General features: G+C 41.8%; 1 protein-coding gene across 1 annotated transcript in view; it reads right to left on the bottom strand.

Moving 5' to 3' along the window:
* The window catches only part of LDB3 (LIM domain binding 3), a 277,023-nt gene that overhangs the window by 5,330 nt on the left and 253,598 nt on the right, over window positions 1-18,095 (bottom strand). Inside the window, exons 12-13 of the mRNA XM_073596730.1 lie at window positions 6,360-6,480; window positions 50-165 (exon numbers count right to left, since the gene is read on the bottom strand). Of these exons, the coding sequence (XP_073452831.1) occupies window positions 50-165; window positions 6,360-6,480 (237 nt within the window). The remainder of the gene's footprint in view (window positions 1-49; window positions 166-6,359; window positions 6,481-18,095) is intronic.

Genomic DNA, 18,095 nt, shown 5'->3' with positions numbered 1-18,095 from the left:
TGTTTTGATTATGACAGGATATGATGGTCACGTGGAAAGTAATACTCACAGCACAGATGAAACAAGAATCATGCCAGGTGTGGCCAAGGGCCTCAATGAACTTGTCTCCAGCTTCAACAGGGAAATCACATCCATGGCATTTTGTACTGAACAAAGCAACATAATCTGCAAAGCAAACAAGTATGCTATGAGCTGGTTGATCTATATCTTCTTGATATGGCTATGATCCCAAACATTTTCTTCTATTCAGAGCTGTGTTAAAATCCTTCTAGTATACAAACATCACCTTATGTATCCTTAATCAACGTTCATATTAGGTACCCATTAGAAAACTGAAGTGATCACTTCTCAGAAGTCACTTGCTATTTCTTAGACAAGTAGAAATAAATTGCTTAGTGTTTCACATAAAATCTTTCTATGTATACAGTTTTTTAGTGATACAAAGGTGTCAAGCCTGCTGTTGTGCAGGTAGTGATAACATTTACATTCCACTCAGGTTAAAGAAGGAACTGGATAAACTGTAGTTTCTAGAGGGGAGGATATTTCCTTTATTTAGTGACCAGTTGCATGCATTGCAACCCCAATTCTAAAAAAGCTATGTAAAATTTACATAAAAACAGAATGCAATGATTTGCAAATCTCAAAAACCCACTTTTTATTCCCAATAGAAAACAGAAACATATGAAATTTTTAAACTGCTAAAATGTGCCATTTTAAAGTATAAGTAGGTTCAAAGCTCTTTTGGCCCTACTTCTCCTTTGGGTCACAGGAGTGCTGCACTCCTGTGACCCAGATTCAGCCTACAGCGGGCTAAAGTCTGCTGTCGGCTAATATCACTCAACCAGTCTAGGCTCTGAAGGAATTCCAACTTTATTGTTGGGATCCACCCAATTGCCTGAGCGGAAGCTGGCTCAGCCTCAGCAGCATGCTGAGAGGCTGAGCCAGCTGCTCCCACCCCCTCCACAGCCTGGTGCTTCAATGAGCACTAGAGGGGCAGAGCGGTGACTAACAGTTACTGGCTCTCTGCTCACTGAAGACCAAGAACCGAGCAATCAGCAGTCTTTGATCACTCACTCCTCAGTGTAAAGGAGGCAGGGGACTTAGGTAAGTATGTATGTTTGTTATTTTGAAATCCCACACTTCTCTTAAAAAAAAAAAAAAAAAAAGGTAATTTTGAAATTGATTGCAGCAACAGGTCTCAAAAACGTTGGGACAGGGCAACAAAAAGCTGGCAAAGCAAGTGGTAATAATAGTAACATGAATGGGTATAAAAAGAGCATCGTAGAGAGTCAGAGTGTCTCAAAAGTAAAGGTGGGCAGTGGTTCACCAATCTTTGAAAAGCTGGGTCTAAAGATTGTCAAACAATTTCAGAATAATATTCCTCAACGTAAAATTGCTAAGACTTTCAATATATCATCATCTACAATATATGATATCATCAAAAGAGTCCAAGGATCTGAAGAAATCTCTGTGTGCAAGAGACAAGGCCGAAATGTAATATTGGATGCCTGTGATTTTGGGCACTCAGACGGCACTGCATTAAAAACATGAATGATTTTGTGATGGAAATAACTGCATGGGCTCAGGTATGCTTCCAAAAATCACTGTCTGTGAACACAGTTCATCATGCCATCCAAAACTACAAGTTAAAGCTGTATCATTCAAAGAAGTAGTCATACATTATATGAACATGATCCAGAAACACAGCTGCCTTCTCTGGGCCAAAGCTCATTTAAAATGGTCTGTTGCAAAGTGGGAAACTGCTCTGTGGTCAGATGAATTGGAATTTGACATTCTTTTTCACAACCATGGGCACTGCATCCTCCGTTCCAAACGGAGAGGGACATTACAGCTTGTTATCAGTGCTCAGTTCAAAAGCCTGCATCTCTGATGGTATGGGGGTGCTTTAGTGCATATAGAATGGACACCTTACACATCTGGAAAGCCACCATCAATGCTGAAAGATACATTCAGGTTTTAGAACAACATGTGCTCCCATCCAAGCAATGGAGTTTATTTACTAAACCTGGAGAGTGCAAAATCTGGTGCAGCTCTGCGTAGAAACCAATCAGCTTGCAGGTTTTATTGCCATGGCTTCATTGAACAATTCAAAGTTAGAAGCTGATTGGCTCCCATGCACAGCTGCCCCAAATTCTGAGTGATCCAGGTTTTAGTAAATCTCCCCAAAGTTTTTTTCCGGGAAGGCCTTGCATGTCTCAGCAGGACAATGCTAAACCGCATAGTGCATCTATGAAAACAGCATGACTTCATAGTAGGAGAGTCCTTGTGCTTTACTGGCCTGCCTGCAGCCCAGACCTTTTCAATCAATTGAAAATATTTGGTGTATCTTAAATTTAAAAATACAACAAAGACACAGGACTGTTGAGTAGTAAAAATCCTATATCAGGCAAGAATGGGACAACATTCCTCTTCCAAAACTCTAGCAAATGGTTCCTGAAGTTCCCAGATGTTAAAAAAGTGTTGTTAAAAGAAGAGGGGATGCTACATTGTAGTAAATATGGCCCTTTCCCAACTTTTTTGTGATATGTTGCTTCCATTAATTTCAAAATTACCTTATTTTTTCTTAAAATGGTACATTTTCTCAGTGTAAACATTTGATATGTTTTCCATTTTCTACTGTAAATAAAATATGAGTTTATGAGATTTTCAGATCTTTGTATTCTGTCTTTACGTAGATTTTACACAGCGTCCCAACTTTGTTGGAATTGGGATTAAATACAGTGACAGTGCTAGGCCCTGCTACTGTTCAAATATGGGCAGAAGATGTTCAGGATTCTCAAGGATACAGCTTGAGAGGCTCTGGAGTACTGTGTCTGAGCGGCGAAGACTGGGGTTTTTAGTTTTCTCAGGGTTTTGTAATCCCAAATCAGGGTCTGGAGCCTGGAGACTTCAAAGAGATTTGGATGAGAAGAAGTCTCCAATCCTGTGTCTTACTGTGAGTGGACAGGTAAGCACACATGTTATAAGCAAGGCATGGCCATAGATCAGGGCTCTCGTTTGGATACAGGTGGGTTCTCCCATTAGGAGAGAGGTGTATACTCCAGCCAAAAGAAAGGTGTACTCCCATTAGGAGAGGAGCTCTACTCAGGAGACAGTACTCCATGTTGGTGAAATTCCTTACCCACAGGACTGGGAGAGTACAGACAGTTGAGTGAGTCTGGATGACTGGGTGAGCAGAGGTGACTAGCTGAGTCCAGGGGACTGAAGGAGTCTGTGAGTCTTGGTGGAGAGTCTGGGGTGCCAAGATATCCCCTATTGAGAGGCCGGGGAGTGAACCCATGTAGCTGGGTGCTATAACTAAAGACTGAGTGAGCCAGAAGAACCCAGAGAGCTGGGAGAGCTGGGTCTGAAGGATCTTGAGAAGTGTGACCTTTACTTTCATTTTGTTTAATAAAATGGGGTTGGCAAGCCCTTAACTACAGTTCGGACTGCATGAAACATATCTATCACTGAGCTAAACAACCCCAATATCACAATAGTCATAGCCAGCATTTGTCTGAATACATATGTAAATGTTATGTTATTTTTTTCTGTTCAGGGTATCAGGGTATCTTTTGTATTGGAGAAATGTTGACTTAGATTTTTCTTTGTAGTTTGTGGAAAACTCATGTGAAAGTAATGTATTTATTTCTTAAAAACTGTAATATGGGTGCTGAAAAATGTGTTGCAATAATGTCCAAATTCTAATTATCATCTTCCCTTTAATCTGCGCCAATATAAATATACATCAACACTAAGACCCTGCTCAGATCTCGCATAGTGAGAATGAGCTTTCCTGCTCCGAATTTCATAAGTGCAATTTACACGTTTCCACATGTCACTCCATATTCACTTCAGTGGGCTGCTTTATGCGTGTTTGTCATCCAAAAGAAGCTCTTGCTTTGGGGATCGAGCTTTGCGTGATTTTTAAAGTCTCAGCGAGGTGGCTTTGCCACGATTTCCATGCAATTCCGCTGTGTGCCAATCATGGCAAAATCGCAATGCATTTGGAGTGCCAAGAATTATGGCACTCAAACATGCATTGCATGTTTTACCTCGATTTTACCGCAATTTGGAATCGCCGGCAGAACCCATTCTGCCAGCGATTCCAAATGCCCAAGTGTGAATGAGGCTAAACAAGCAAAATGCAGAATTTAATAGCCCAGAGTTTCTTCTGTCTCATACAGGACTCTACATCTAAACAGCAAGATAAAATATATGTGATGCTGACAATATTTTGCTTTGTGTACCTATCCACACACCCGTCCACTTTAAACAAAACAAGACTGTTTTCATGGGACTCTTCCATTTGAGTCTTTCAAATGGAAGAGTAATTTTAAAACAAATTAGCAGTATTCTATTAAGAATGGGCACTTATACTCACTATAAGGCTACTTTCACACTGGGGCCTCCCCAGCATTAGCGCTAAAGTGCCTCTCGTTCTAGCAGCGCTTTAGCTCTGTTTAAGCGCCGCTTTTCACCCCCCCGTTAGCGTCCGAAAAAGGGGTTAAAATCGCTCGTATTGTGGTGCTTCCGAAGCAATTTGCAGACACTTCGGAAGCACTGCCCATTCATTTCAATGGGCAGCGCCGCCCCAAAAGATGCTGCTTGCAGGACTTTTCCTAACATCCCACAAGCACACCACCCCAGTGTGAAAGCACTCGGGCTTTCACATTCGGGCAGCATGGGAGGCAGTTTTCTAAAACGCCCGAAAACTGCCTCAGTGTGAAAGAGGTCTAAAGTAACACTTTTCAGCTTTTTTTTTAAAGCCAAAATAAGAAAATTGTTACAAATTGGTAGAGAGCACATAGATGAGTAACTCAGTCCAAAAGAAAGTCAAAGAGGTACCCCCTGGTACTAAAAGTCTGAAAGAAAGATTTATGACTTTGTGCTAATGATTTGATTTCCTTCTTTAACAATATGTGTGTGTGTGTGTGTGTAAGTGTGTTTATGTCAATACCATTTCCCATATTCCTGTATACTGCGTTCGCTAAGGTGCCCATCTAAGAGTTTTTTCCAATTATTGACACTTCCGGCTTATTGGCTTTCTTGCCCTTCTCTTCTCTCTCTCCAGTTCCAGCACATCCTTCCTGAGGTCTAGTGACCTAAACTGGACGGCATACTCACAACGCAGCCAGATTAGAGTCTTGTATAGTCCTATCCCTTGAGTAAATACACTTTTTACTGCATGCTATTATTCAGCTTGCTGCAGCTTGGCATTGCATGCAACTGCTGAGCCTGTGATCTACTAGGATCCCCAGATCTTTTTCCATCATGGATTCCCCCAAAGGTTCTCCCCCTAGCAAGTAACATGTATTCATGTTTTTGGCCCCCAAGTGTATTACTTTACATGATAACTTATTTTGAGCACATGTAAAAGATAGACAATAAAGTAGAACTATGGCATCCAATTAAAAGATATGTGCTGTGTCACTTAATTATTTGTACATCTGCACTTACAGCTATCTCTTAGTCCAATGCAAAGTCCCACAAATACCCATTGAGCCTGACAGTGAAGTCCACCTAATGTGGCTTTCTGTGATGGTTTGTCAATGATGCTGCACTGGTCCTGAATTCAGAGAAGAGTTGCCACTAATATTGGCTGTGCCTGCTAGTACTACAATGGGATAAAAAAAATGCTGCATGGGTGCGGCTATCAGTGTTGTCATTGCTGGTTCACAAACCTATGGCTTTTCAATCAAAACCTGGCCACATCTAATCCTGCTAATTTCTTTCTAAATTAACACTGACTGTTGTTATGACCTTCCTATTGTGAGCTACAATGTGTGGGATTAAAGAAGGATTTGGTTCAGCCAAGGAAAGTATAGGAAGTTTTTTTTCACTTTCCGAGGCTTGTGCATGATATTGTAACTGGATTTGGAACTTGCTTAGACTGTCATTCAAGAGCCTGATTTTGGTGGCAAAATGAACGCAACTGAGTGTCCAGCAACATCCAGCATTGGAATCTTCTGACACCAAAGTTGTTTAAAAATATGCCAAAAAATGTACAATGTTGCCCTGTTTCCCGAAGTTAAGCAAACATAATGCTTGCAACATAACCCACTGCCTATGAGTTATTTGTACACACAATAGAATGTATGCATATCTTGAGTGTATAACTATTTTAATGCACATTTCTAATAAGCAGTCTCTTCTCGTCTATAGTAAGTGGGTAACTCCAGGGGCTGTGGAACAACAGTGTGCTTAGCGCTGTCAATGTGGGATGCATGTTATCATTTTTAGCAAAAGAACTAAAACCTGAACATATAACTGTATTTTTATAATGAACTGTGAGCCTGTAGCACATACAGAAATGTGAGACTGTAATTGTTTTTCCAAGTTGCAGTTGCTCTTGTTACCTTTTTCACAGTATGGCTCTCCATCCTCCATATGGAAAAGGCTATTACCGAATGGCTTCCGGCAAGCAGCACAGACAAAGCAAGTAGTGTGCCAGGTCTGTCTTAGAGCATGCATCACTTCCTGGAAGGAGAGAAGACAGTGTTTTGAATAGTTTTCACATTTTCAGCATGAGACTTAATACCTAAATATAATATGACAAGCTCTTGTAACTTTTAAAGCTCTAAGAAAAACTGTGGCATGTCATTCCTTTTCTAAGTTTGGTAACTATTTGGCAAGGGGATTAAACAGGAACTGTTCTTCCTCTTCGCACAGGACACCATGTCCATTTCAGAGAAGGGGATTTTGTTATACTTTTAAGTATGTGCTTTTTTTCTTTTGTTTTCCAAATTATTTTAAATTGTATGTAAACCCTAAAGCTCTTCTCTGAAAATCTTGGGAGGAGCCGCTGTACTAAGCTATATTAGTACAACGATCTCCCCCACTGAGCTATTGTGTTCTGACAGTGGGACCGCCCCCCCGCCAGAACACACTGGTCAGCACTCTCAGCCAATGGCTGAGAGTGCTGATCTAATGCCGATTGGCAGACCTTTTTTTGTTTATGCCCCTTTCGACAGAAGCAGGCCTAATGGCCAGCATCTGTCAGACTGGCTGTCATACACCCTGGCCGGTGTCGGCCGATATTCGGCCCCTGTGTACGGCCCTTAAGGCTAGGTTTAGACATTCAGCAAAGATGCTGTGCCTCAGAATGTTGATCCATGGTCATATTGCTTTTCAGAAGCATTTGACACGCAGTGAGGAGTTGATATATCTCCTCACTGCCTGTTTTAGCCTTGTAAATGCCGCACTACACAGCAAACACGTGCAGTGCCATATGCCTGAATGGGTCACATTTGGTGGAGGTACTGCCCACCAAACATGATGGGGAGATCATTTTTTATGTAGCCGCAAAGCATGTAAAGGCCCCCATCCACTGCCACTGCAGCTTAAGTGGGTGGGGCTGTAACACGGCCTGACCGCATGTTTTCACTGCCACCCCAATTGCAAGTCTAAACAAGCCCTAACAATGAACTTCTCTTATTCACCCCCTTTTGGTGTGTTTAGTATACTAATGGAAGCATTTTGTTATACTATATCTGTTTGATAAGTGACAAAATAACTTGTTGATCTTTTTGGAAATTTAGGGTTGCCCTATGTCATCTGCACACTACTTATGTTTTCTCAAAAACTCCTTTGAGTTCTTAGCTTGGATACAGTTTATAGTAGTTAACTTTTATGTTATATAGATGTGAGAGTGGGAGTGGTTGAGTAGTTTAGCAAAAGACCACTGGGCATGGCTGACTACACTCAGTACACAAAAATGCTGTGTGTGCTGTCAGCCCCCAACACGAATTTAGAGCTAAGGGAATTTTTAGCAGATCGACAGGTATTTCCTATACTTGCATGGTCTTTAAAGTGGTAAAACACAGGAAATGTATATGTATTGCAGAGATGTACTGCATTTTTTTTTTGCCAGGACATACGCTTTTAAAGCAGTTGTATACCTGCACAAATTTTTTTTAATGTTTTTTTAAAACCTGTAAGGCAAAAGGCATAATGAGCTAGTACTGCTGAGGGAGCTGACATTTCCTCTCGGCGTGTCTTCAAAGGTTCGCAGCCCTGGCGCTGTAAGTGGCCGGAGCCGCAATGTCGTCACTCCCACGCATGTGCACGGGAGACTTCTTTCCAGCAAGGTCCAGCAGCATCTGCCGGACCTTCAGCCGGACCTTCACAGCTCATGCATGTACAGGTTTAGGAGATATTAATTTTACCTACAGAGAAGCCTTATTATAGGCTTACCTGTAGGTAAAAATATAAAAAAAAGGGTATACAACCACTTTAAGCGTATTTCCACTTTTGCAGTCAAATTTGCAAGATTTTTTACACAATGTTAGAGTGAGCCTGTCCTAAGTCTGTCCTCATTAACATACAATGCAAGAAACCAAGCCTGTATACCTTTAACCTTTTGCCAGACAGACAGTGTTCAAATCTAGGTACAATTGATAATGAAAATCTTCCTGCACAGTACAGACAGGGTTAATTACACAGCTACCCAGCCCCCTCGTAAACAATAAGAGCTACCTAGGATTTTTCCTTGCTTAAGGGCCCTGAATAGAGCATCTAAGAAAAGGTAAGCTACAATCTGTGAATACTTTTTAGTTATGCATGTAACAAAGATATAAAGTAGATGTTATAAAAGTGAAAATACACTTTAAGATATACACTTTTAGAATAAGTGCTATTACATTTTTAAAGCTGATATCCAGGTTTTAGTGAATTGTAAGTAGCTCATTTGGACCAAGCTGGTCTAAATGAACCATTTACTTTACTAACAGATGCACTGTCTATGAGTGCTGTACAAACAGCTACATACAGTTATACAGAGCTGTGTTCTCCAGGAAGAAAGTCAAGTCGGACTGAGTGCTACTCAGCTATCGACAGACAGCTTTTTATTCTATGAATGACTACAAAGCTTCTTCTGATTGGCTGAGGTGGAGATTATAACATAGTTTGCCCTCCTCTCCGGGGTGCTGCCAGGACACAGCACTGTATACTTTATGCATCTGCTGCATTTGTTGAAGTAGTTTGTATAAACCAGCTTGATCCAAACAAACTATTTAAAGTCCACTGAAATCTAGAGTCCTGCTTTAATGTGAATGCCAAATTGGAAATGATAAGCAACCTAAAAGTGTGCTCAAGCCCTTATCTCAATACAATAACATTTAAAAATCCAAGGACCTGCAATGAATGGTACCAAAGCCTGAATTTCAGAAAGATGTAAAATAAGATCACATAATTCAATTATGTATTTATTACATGTATTTTTACATAGAGTTACCATAAATGCCTAACTTTGTGTTGATATCAGCTGCCTGTAATTCTTTGCACAGTAGTATTCAGACTGGGGGATTGAGGGGGATACCGTGTAGCTTGGTGCTCTGCTGACTGCATGCTCCTCTGTTTTTTTCTCCCCCTCCAGCGACTGTGTGTTTTTCTCTGCCTATTCCTCCCTCCTCCCTACTGGCAGAGCAGTTAACAAGTGAGACTTGCAGCAGCTCCCCCTCCTTCATGGATGATGAAACAGCAGAGGACACTGGGAAATGTAGTTCAGAAGAAAAGCTGAGCTGTGAAATTAAAAAGGGCTGTTTACTACAAGAGCCAAGGACATTTTGTAATAGGAGAGATAAATAAGTTTCTCTCCCCAACTTTTGAGAACTTTTTTCTTGCTGCTGGGGACTGGAGCTACACAGACCAGTTTGTCTGCGTTTTAGCGACTCCACCAGAGAGAGAAAACCATGGAGGGCTGGTGTGCGGGGACCAGAGTTAAAGGGATCTGTCTGCCGTGTGTGTACAGAGGCTGAGGACTAAACCACTAAGAGGCTGTTGCTACTGAGGACTGTAGAGTAAAGACCTGCTGATTGGACCAGTCTGTGCCAACACTAGAGAGACTGGGCTTGTGAGAAACAGAGTACTGGAGATAGCCAAAGATCAGGATTCTGAGGACTGCAGCCTGTCAAATATCCAGGATAAGGTTCACTGTACATGTGCACAAGGTTCACTGTACATGGTGAGTGATTGCAATGGTGCCTATTTCACCACTTTTTAGCAAATTCAGTACACTAGGAGACTGTACATTTGCCTACCATTCTAAATACAAATCACTGCATGCAGTTTTAAAGAGAAAGTAATGAGCTCACCACCATACAGATTGGGCCCCACCATTAGCTGGCTGAAGAGTCAAGTCAGGGGTTATATACCGAACATTTACTTAATAGGGGAAACCAGATCTCAGGAGATTATATATAATATATCATGGCCTATTGTATACACTATATAACTAAAGTATTGGGACACCTGCCTTTACATACACATGAACTTTGGCATCCCAGTCTTAGTCCATAGGGTTAAATATAGAGTGTGCCCACACTTTGCAGCTATAACAGCTTTAACTCTTCTGGGAAGGCTGTCCACAAGGTTTAGGAGTGTGTCTATGGGAATGTCTGACCATTCTTCCAGAAGCGCATTTATGAGGTCAGGCACTGATGTTAGACAGGAAGGTCTGGCTCGCAGTCTTCGCTCAAATTCATCCCAAAGGTGTTCTATCAGGTTGAGGTCATGTCTTTATGAACCTTGCTTTGTGCACTGGTGCGCAGTCATGTTGGAACAGGAACGGGGGGAAGGGGCCATCCCGAAACTGTTCCCACAAAGTTAGGAGCATGAAATTGTCCAAAATGTCTTGGTTTGCTGATGCCTTAACAGTTCCCTTCACTGAAACTAAGGGGCCAAGCCCAACCCATGAAAAACAATCCCACCACATAATCCCCCCTCCTCCAAATGATTTGGACTAGTGCACAAAGCAAGGTTCATAAAGACATGGATAAGCGAGTTTGGGGTGGAGGAACTTGACTGGCCTGCACAGAGTCCTGACCTAAACCCGATAGAACACCTTTGGGATGATTTAGAGCGGTGCCTGGCCTCACAAATGCACTTCTGGGAGAACATTCCTTTAGATACACTTCTAAACCTTCTTGTAGACAGCCTTCCCAGAATAGTTGAAGCTGTTATAATTGCAAAGGGTGAGCCAACTCAATATTGATCCCTACGGACTAAGCTTGGATGCCATTAAAGTTTATGTGTGTGTAAAGGCAGGCATCCCAATACTTTTGTTAATATAGTGTATGTAAGGGGGACATACTGTAAATGTATACAGAGTGCACTCTGATACAGCTGATAGTTGTTTACTGCATTATGTTGTTCTTGATTCAAATGGTTCATGGTTTATGCTACTCCTTTACCAGTTCTGCTGATGCCAGTTAGATTTAGTTTAGTCTGTCATTCATGTCAATTAGTGCACTGCATTCAAATGGACTTATTTATCTACTTACTGTTCTTGTGCATTGCATTCTTATTTTTGCCTTGCAATGATATACCGCGTTTATCGGTGTATAACACGTGGCGTCGAACACGCACCCCAAGTTTAGAAGAGAAGTTTAAGGAACAAACTTTTAGTAGGGAAGTTTAAGGAAAAAATGCCCATCAATGCAGCCTTATCAGTGTCAATCTGCAGCCTTGCCCATCATTGCAGAATGATCAGTGTCCATCTGCAGCCTTGCCCATCATTTCAGAATGATTAGTGTCCATCTGCAGCCTTGCCCATCATTGCAGAGTGATCAGTGTCCATCTGCAGCCTTGCCCAAGTGTCCATCTGCAGCCTTACCCAAGTGTCCATGTGCAGCCTTACCCAAGCGTCCATCTGCAGCCTTACCCAAGTGTCCATCTGCAGCCTTGCCCAAGTGTCCATCTGAAGCCTTGCCCAAGTGTCCATCTGAAGCCTTGCCCAAGTGTCCATCTGCAGCCTTACCCAAGTGTCCATCTGCAGCCTTGCCCAAAATTGAAGCATGATCGCTTTTAAATGCTGCCGCCGAGATAGACAGAGCCGGATGTCCTGTGTACTTGGCTTCTCACGGCTCCTCTCGCAGTCCCGTCCCTTGGCCCAGCTCCTATGATGGACACAACACTGGTCCAATAGCGGGACGTAAATGCTAGGAGGCGGGACTGGGCATGACTGCGAGCGGAGCCGAACCTAGCCATGTACACAGTACATTCGGCTCTGTCTATGTCGGCGGCGCTCGGTCCCTCCTTCCCCTCCGAGGCAGCGGTTCGGCGTATAACACGCACCCTCGATTTTCCCCTGATTTCAAGGGGAAAAAGTGCGTGTTATACGCTGATAAATCCAGTAATTACTTTGTTTATAGTCAAGTAGTCTAATGTCTAAATTCATATGCTGATATAATTGTGGTAGTATGCTAATACCTAAGCTAACAGGTATTATTATTCTTTATCTGCTCCCTTTTCTTTTTGTTCAACACTAGCACTGACAATAGCGTCCACTAAGGTAAGTGACTCCACTATGTCAATACCTATTAAAACTGATCCTAAGGTGGCCTCTATTTTTTTACCACCAGCAACTCTGGAGTCCCGAAATCTGGGGACCCTGGAAACTCCCACTATGTAACTCCTGATGGAGAAACTCAATTTCAAATCTTAAATTTGTCATCTCACGTACTGCTGAGGAACCTTCTGCCCTGATGCAAATGCAGATAGTTTTGACATTAATAAATATACTCATCTTTTTGCCCAACGTTTAATGTTCAAGGTATTATATCACAAGCCACAAAACATTGATCATCTGGTCTCCTCTACTGGTGGGAGTAATCTCACGCTTAGAGAGGTCCAAGCTGTTCAAGAACCCATGGAATTGTGGGAGGAGAGTGACAAGTCTATTTGACTCGCCCCTTGACCCCCCACCACCACGAGATCGAACTACATTGAATAAATGTTTTCTCCTCCACAACTATTTCAACCCAAATCAAAGAACTTTCCCACATTGGGTAATAATCCTAATATTTGGACTTTTGTGCAACAAATTACCAAAGATGTGGAAGAGATGACTTGGTCGAGGTCACGTCTCGACAATCTCTCTCCACTCCTTAGGAAGGCATTATTATCGCTACAAAATGTTGAAATAATAATTAAACCAGCTGATAAGGGTGGAAACCTTGTGGTTATGGATCGTGCAAATTATGAACATATGTGTTCACATATTCTTCAAAATCGAGAATGGTACAGACCAATCTCTCGAATGGTTATTGAATGTTACTGCAATGAATATAGAAGTATTATTACCAAAGCTTACTCCAAAAACCTGATTGATAAACAAACCTGGACCTTTCTGAATGTTCAGGAACCCAAAGTTCCTACCTTTTATGCTCTACCCAAGGTCCACAAGTCCTTAACTGAGCCCCCCTGGTCGTCCTGTCATCTCTGGATGTGTAACTGAAAAATACAAGTAGTCTAATCGACACATATATGAGTCACCGCATGATATCTTTGTTTTCCTATGTACAGGATACCATTGACCTTATTAAAATCATTGAAGGTATTTTTGTTCCTGAACATGCTTGGCTTGTTGTCATTGACGTTGAAAGCCTGTACAACACGATCCCGCATGAGTTGGGACTACGTGTTGTGGCAGACCATCTGCGTGAACGGGGTCAACCTGCTTACAAATACGAGTTTATACTGGATCTTTTGAGATTTATCCTTACAAGGAATATTTTTATGTTTGGTCCCTCCCATTACCTCCAGGTGCAGGGGGGTTGCAATAGGGACACTAGTAAATACCTGGAGTATATAATTACCTTTCATCGATATATTGATGATATATTGATGATATGGTCGGGTACCCACCAGTAATTAATTGAATTTATGAATATCATAGGCATCAATGACTATAACCTTAAAGTGATTGTAAGGGTAATTTTTTTTTTTTTTTTATATAACAAACATGTCATACTCACCTGCACTGTGCAGCTCGTTTTGCACAGAGTGGCCCTGAACCTGCTCTTCTGGGGTCCCCCGGCGGCTCTCGCGGCTCCTCCCCACATCTGATAACCCCCTCAGCGCCCACGTCATTGGATTTGATTGACAGCAGCGGGAGCCAATGGCTGCCATCCCCGCCAACTGAATGAAGGGGTTCAGGTAAGTAAAACGGGGGGGCTAGGGGGCCGGCGACTGCCAGGTATTTTTTCACCTTAATGCATCATAAGCTCCCTGTGTCCCCCCCCTTTCTATTCTCATTGGCTGACTGACTTTTATTGACAGCAGCGGGAGCCAATGGTGCCATGCTGCCGTCTCAGCCAATGAGGAGGGGAGTCCCGGAAGGCCGAGACATTCCTACAACATCGCTGGAGCTAGAGGGACCTCAGATAAGTTTTAGGGGGACTGAGGGGAGCTGCTGCACACAGAAGGCTTTTTATCTTAATGCATACAATGCATTAAGATAAAAAACCTTCTGCATTTATAACCACTTTAAACTTTGTTTGCCAAGCATGATTGCCTCTTTCCTGAATGTTATTTACTTCTAGCTTGAAATCATGTCTAATCCTACAGATAGCAAGGCATCCATAGATGAATAATTTCCAAGAAATGGTTCCCAAGTGTTCGTCACTCCACTTTAATGTGGCAGTGAGTAAAGCAAGATAAGGTCATGCTGTTTTTCTGTTGTACTGCCAGGCTTTTTCTAATCTAGCTAATGTGGTGCATTGTGACCTTGTAATGCACTGTTGGGTCTATTCACAGCTTGGGATTGTTATCTAGACAGTCTGTCTGAAGTATATGACCTAACACATGGCATTGAGCTTTCTTCTATGCTTAAAATAATGAGTATTTACATTCAATGCTTTCTCAAAACTATGAAACAGGGCACAGCGTCTACACTATGGACACCATATATTTCAACGCTTGTCAGGCATACTCTATATTTAAGATTTCTTCTGACCTAGGACAAAGTGCTGTTACTACTGCCAGCAAAATGTTTAAAAAAAATGCTCAACTGCGTCAGTATGAACCTTTGGTGTTAAGACCCCATTTCTCTTGGTGCTTTTAGGCACTTTGTGCTTGTTAAAATGAGGCAATGGCCTTTCAGTCCATTTTTTAGAATGTAATTTAGATTTAGTAATTGGACAATTATGACAATGCTTTTTATAAATACAATTGTCAATCGAAATAGCTAATAAAATGTGACTATTCCTAAGGGCTCATGCATAATGCATCTCAAAGAAGCTGTTCCTACAGGCATTTGAGCTTTTTTGAGCTCTCATTTTTTTCTGTCTGGAAACTCCCCTCCATGTTAGCCAATGTGTCCATGCACACTATGGCTTTTTCAGGAGTTTACATGCATATGCTCTTACAGGCAGAAATCCCCCCCACCAAACTCGCGCTTTTGAGAGGAGCTTTCGGGCAGAAAAGACTTGACTGTTGGATGTGATGTAAGTGTTCTACCTTTTTAAATAAAGTTGGCAATCATGGTTTTACACTATGTGGAGGCTTTTTTATATTACTTGGTTTACCGGAATGCTTAAAATTATCGAATGAGTGGCAATCCTTTCTCAAGGTGGTGAAGTGAGACCTACCAAGCTGCCCTTGCAATCAATATTTGGATTAACAATGCCTTATTGACTCAGTACTACGGTATCCAAGTCCATTAGATCCGGTAAACGCAAAATCCCATCCTTGGTGGTGGATGCCTACTTATTGGTGTTATATATGGACTGTTATCATTACCATCCATAATTACTTTGATCACACTGGAACTTCTACAATCTCTTTGTACTTTCTTCAATATATATAAATTATATATATTGTTTCTTTCATTTTCTGCACTATGCACTTTATATCCATATGTTATATGGTCTTGTGAGATTATCACTGTTATGTCACTTATTACAATTTAAGCTCTGCACTTTTTTTTAATATATATTTGGTCACAATGCTTTGTCTATTGTAGTGTTGACAACTACAAGGAATTTATATTCATTTACTGTGGTATTCATTACCATACGAGCAGAAAAGACGCCTAAGTGCCCAAAAACGCATGAAAAAGTGCTAAAAACCTTGAAAAGGCACAAAAAAGCTCAAATAAGCTTGAAAACGCAGCTGAGCTGAGGGGAGGGTTTGTGAAAAAAAATGCTTATGCTCAAGGAAGCTTAAGAAAAATGCACAAAAGAACACAAAAAAAGCACAAGCTTTGTAAAGCTTTTAGGCAGAGTAATAAAAGCTCAAAAAATTTTTTTGAGCTGCAGTGTACATGAGCCCTAAGGTAGCATGTCAGCTAAAACAGCCAATGTTCAGGATAAACGAGTCCCGCTGCTGCGTCCATTGACACAGACAGCAGAACTCAGCCCCGTCCCCCGCTCACGTGTCATTGGATTTGATTGACAGCAGCGGGAGCCAATGGCTCCTGCTGCTATAAATCTATATACAAAAAGGACAGAGGCAGAGGCTGGAGTCGCTGGGCTCATGCACATCGCTGGAACGAACGGGCTCAGGTAAGAAAAAGGGGAGCTCTGGGGGACAGCTGTAGCACAGAAGATTTTTCACCTTCATGCATTCTATAGAGACTTTACAATCCCTTTAATTTCATGTATGATGCAATCATATGTGCAATAAGTCCATTGATCTTTATAATGTGTCCCATGCTTCAAACTGGTAAAAAAAAAAAAGGGCCAGTTAAAGGGTAACTCCACTTTCATGGGAAGAAAATAGCAAATAAAAAAAATAATAATATAGAATATACAGTTGCGACACAAGTCATATTATGTCATTGAATGTTATTAAATAATTTACTTTCCTTTTCAATCTGCAGCTCTGTAATTTTCTGTAAAGTGCAATGCAATATGTATACCTGGAGGTGTTCTATACACAGAATGTGTACAGAACACCCCCTAGAAACATCATTTTCTGCTTGTGTGATTGGCTCACTGATTTTCCCAGAAGTCTGCACTAATACAAGTCAGATTTTTGAAACAAATCTGCAACAAATATGTAATTTTTGGTAAGATACCCTGAATAGGAAATAACGTCTAAAGCAGGGGTCTCAGACTGGCGGCCCTCCAGCTGTTGCGAAACTACAAGTCCCATGAGGCATTGCAAGGCTGACAGTTACAAGGATATCAAATAAAATTGTAGCACATTGGAATCTTGGATTGCTTGATGGATACTTTATTGTCAAAGCCAGACACATGACAGGGAATGCAGTTAACACATTTCACAAGATTTGTATCTTGCTTGATCACTTTTTGTTTGACAGTTACAAGCATGACTCCCACAGGAAGAGGCATGATGGAACTTGTAGTTTTGCAACAGCTGGAGGGCTGCCAGTTTGAGACCCCTGGTCTAAAGGGATGCAGACCCTGCAATTTTCCTCTTTAGAGCCCTGCAAGTGCAGCAGCTGGTTGATAATTATGAAACCACTCCCATTAGACTCACTTAGCACATGGGCACAGAGGAACAAACACAGATTTATTCAGAATAACAAAAGGTAGGAGGAATCTGCAAAAAAATGCGTTAAAATCCCTGGAATGTACATAGATCAGACAGAGGGGAATGTTTTTTTTTCTCAACAAAAGTGGAGTTACGCTTTAAATCCCTTTCTCAATTAGAAGTTGAAGTAAGAATGTAAAGTTAGAAGAAGTTGAAAATGTAAAAAACAAACACAAGTCTGAATTAATGGGATCAGCTGACAATTCAGGGGCAGCAAGCCATCTCTTCATCTGAGGTTTCCAATTTAGTTACCACTAAAGGCAGGTAAGTGACAAATCAATTTTCCTCCTTGGGAACTTGGAAGGTCCAGAAAACAAAGAAGTGTGCTAACCTTGACAACCTGGTTGGTGTTTTGAAGGGTAAAGTAGGGGAGACAATTTCTGTTGTGTGTTTTATGCAGAGTGTATGGGAGTGTGTTTATTTATCTGTAATCATTTAGGCATGTTGTTAATGTGTTAACATAGATTTAAAGCGGAGTTCCACCCAAAAGTGGAACTTCCGCTTTAAGCACTCCTCGCCCCCTGACATGCCACATTTGGCACGTCATTTTTTTTGGGGGGGGGGAGTGTGTACCCTTTTTTCGTGGGAGTTCCTGTCTCACTTCCTGCTTCCTATCTTCGGCCGCCTAGGCAACTCCTCCTCTCGCCCTAGGTGGCCCCTCCCTGCCAGCAATCTTCTGGGACACAACTCAGGTCCCAGGAGATCGGCTGGCCAATAGGAGAGTGCAGCACGACTAGCGCATGCGCAGTGCCCAGCCATAAGCTGTCACGGCCAGGTGCCCACAGTTACCATGACGGCGCCGAGGGGGAGAGGAG

This window comes from Aquarana catesbeiana, linkage group LG08, assembly GCF_042186555.1.
Source record: "Aquarana catesbeiana isolate 2022-GZ linkage group LG08, ASM4218655v1, whole genome shotgun sequence".
Taxonomy (NCBI): Eukaryota; Metazoa; Chordata; class Amphibia; order Anura; family Ranidae; genus Aquarana; species Aquarana catesbeiana.
Note: the sequence above shows the minus strand (reverse complement) of the source record. Positions and strands in the feature narration are given on the sequence as shown.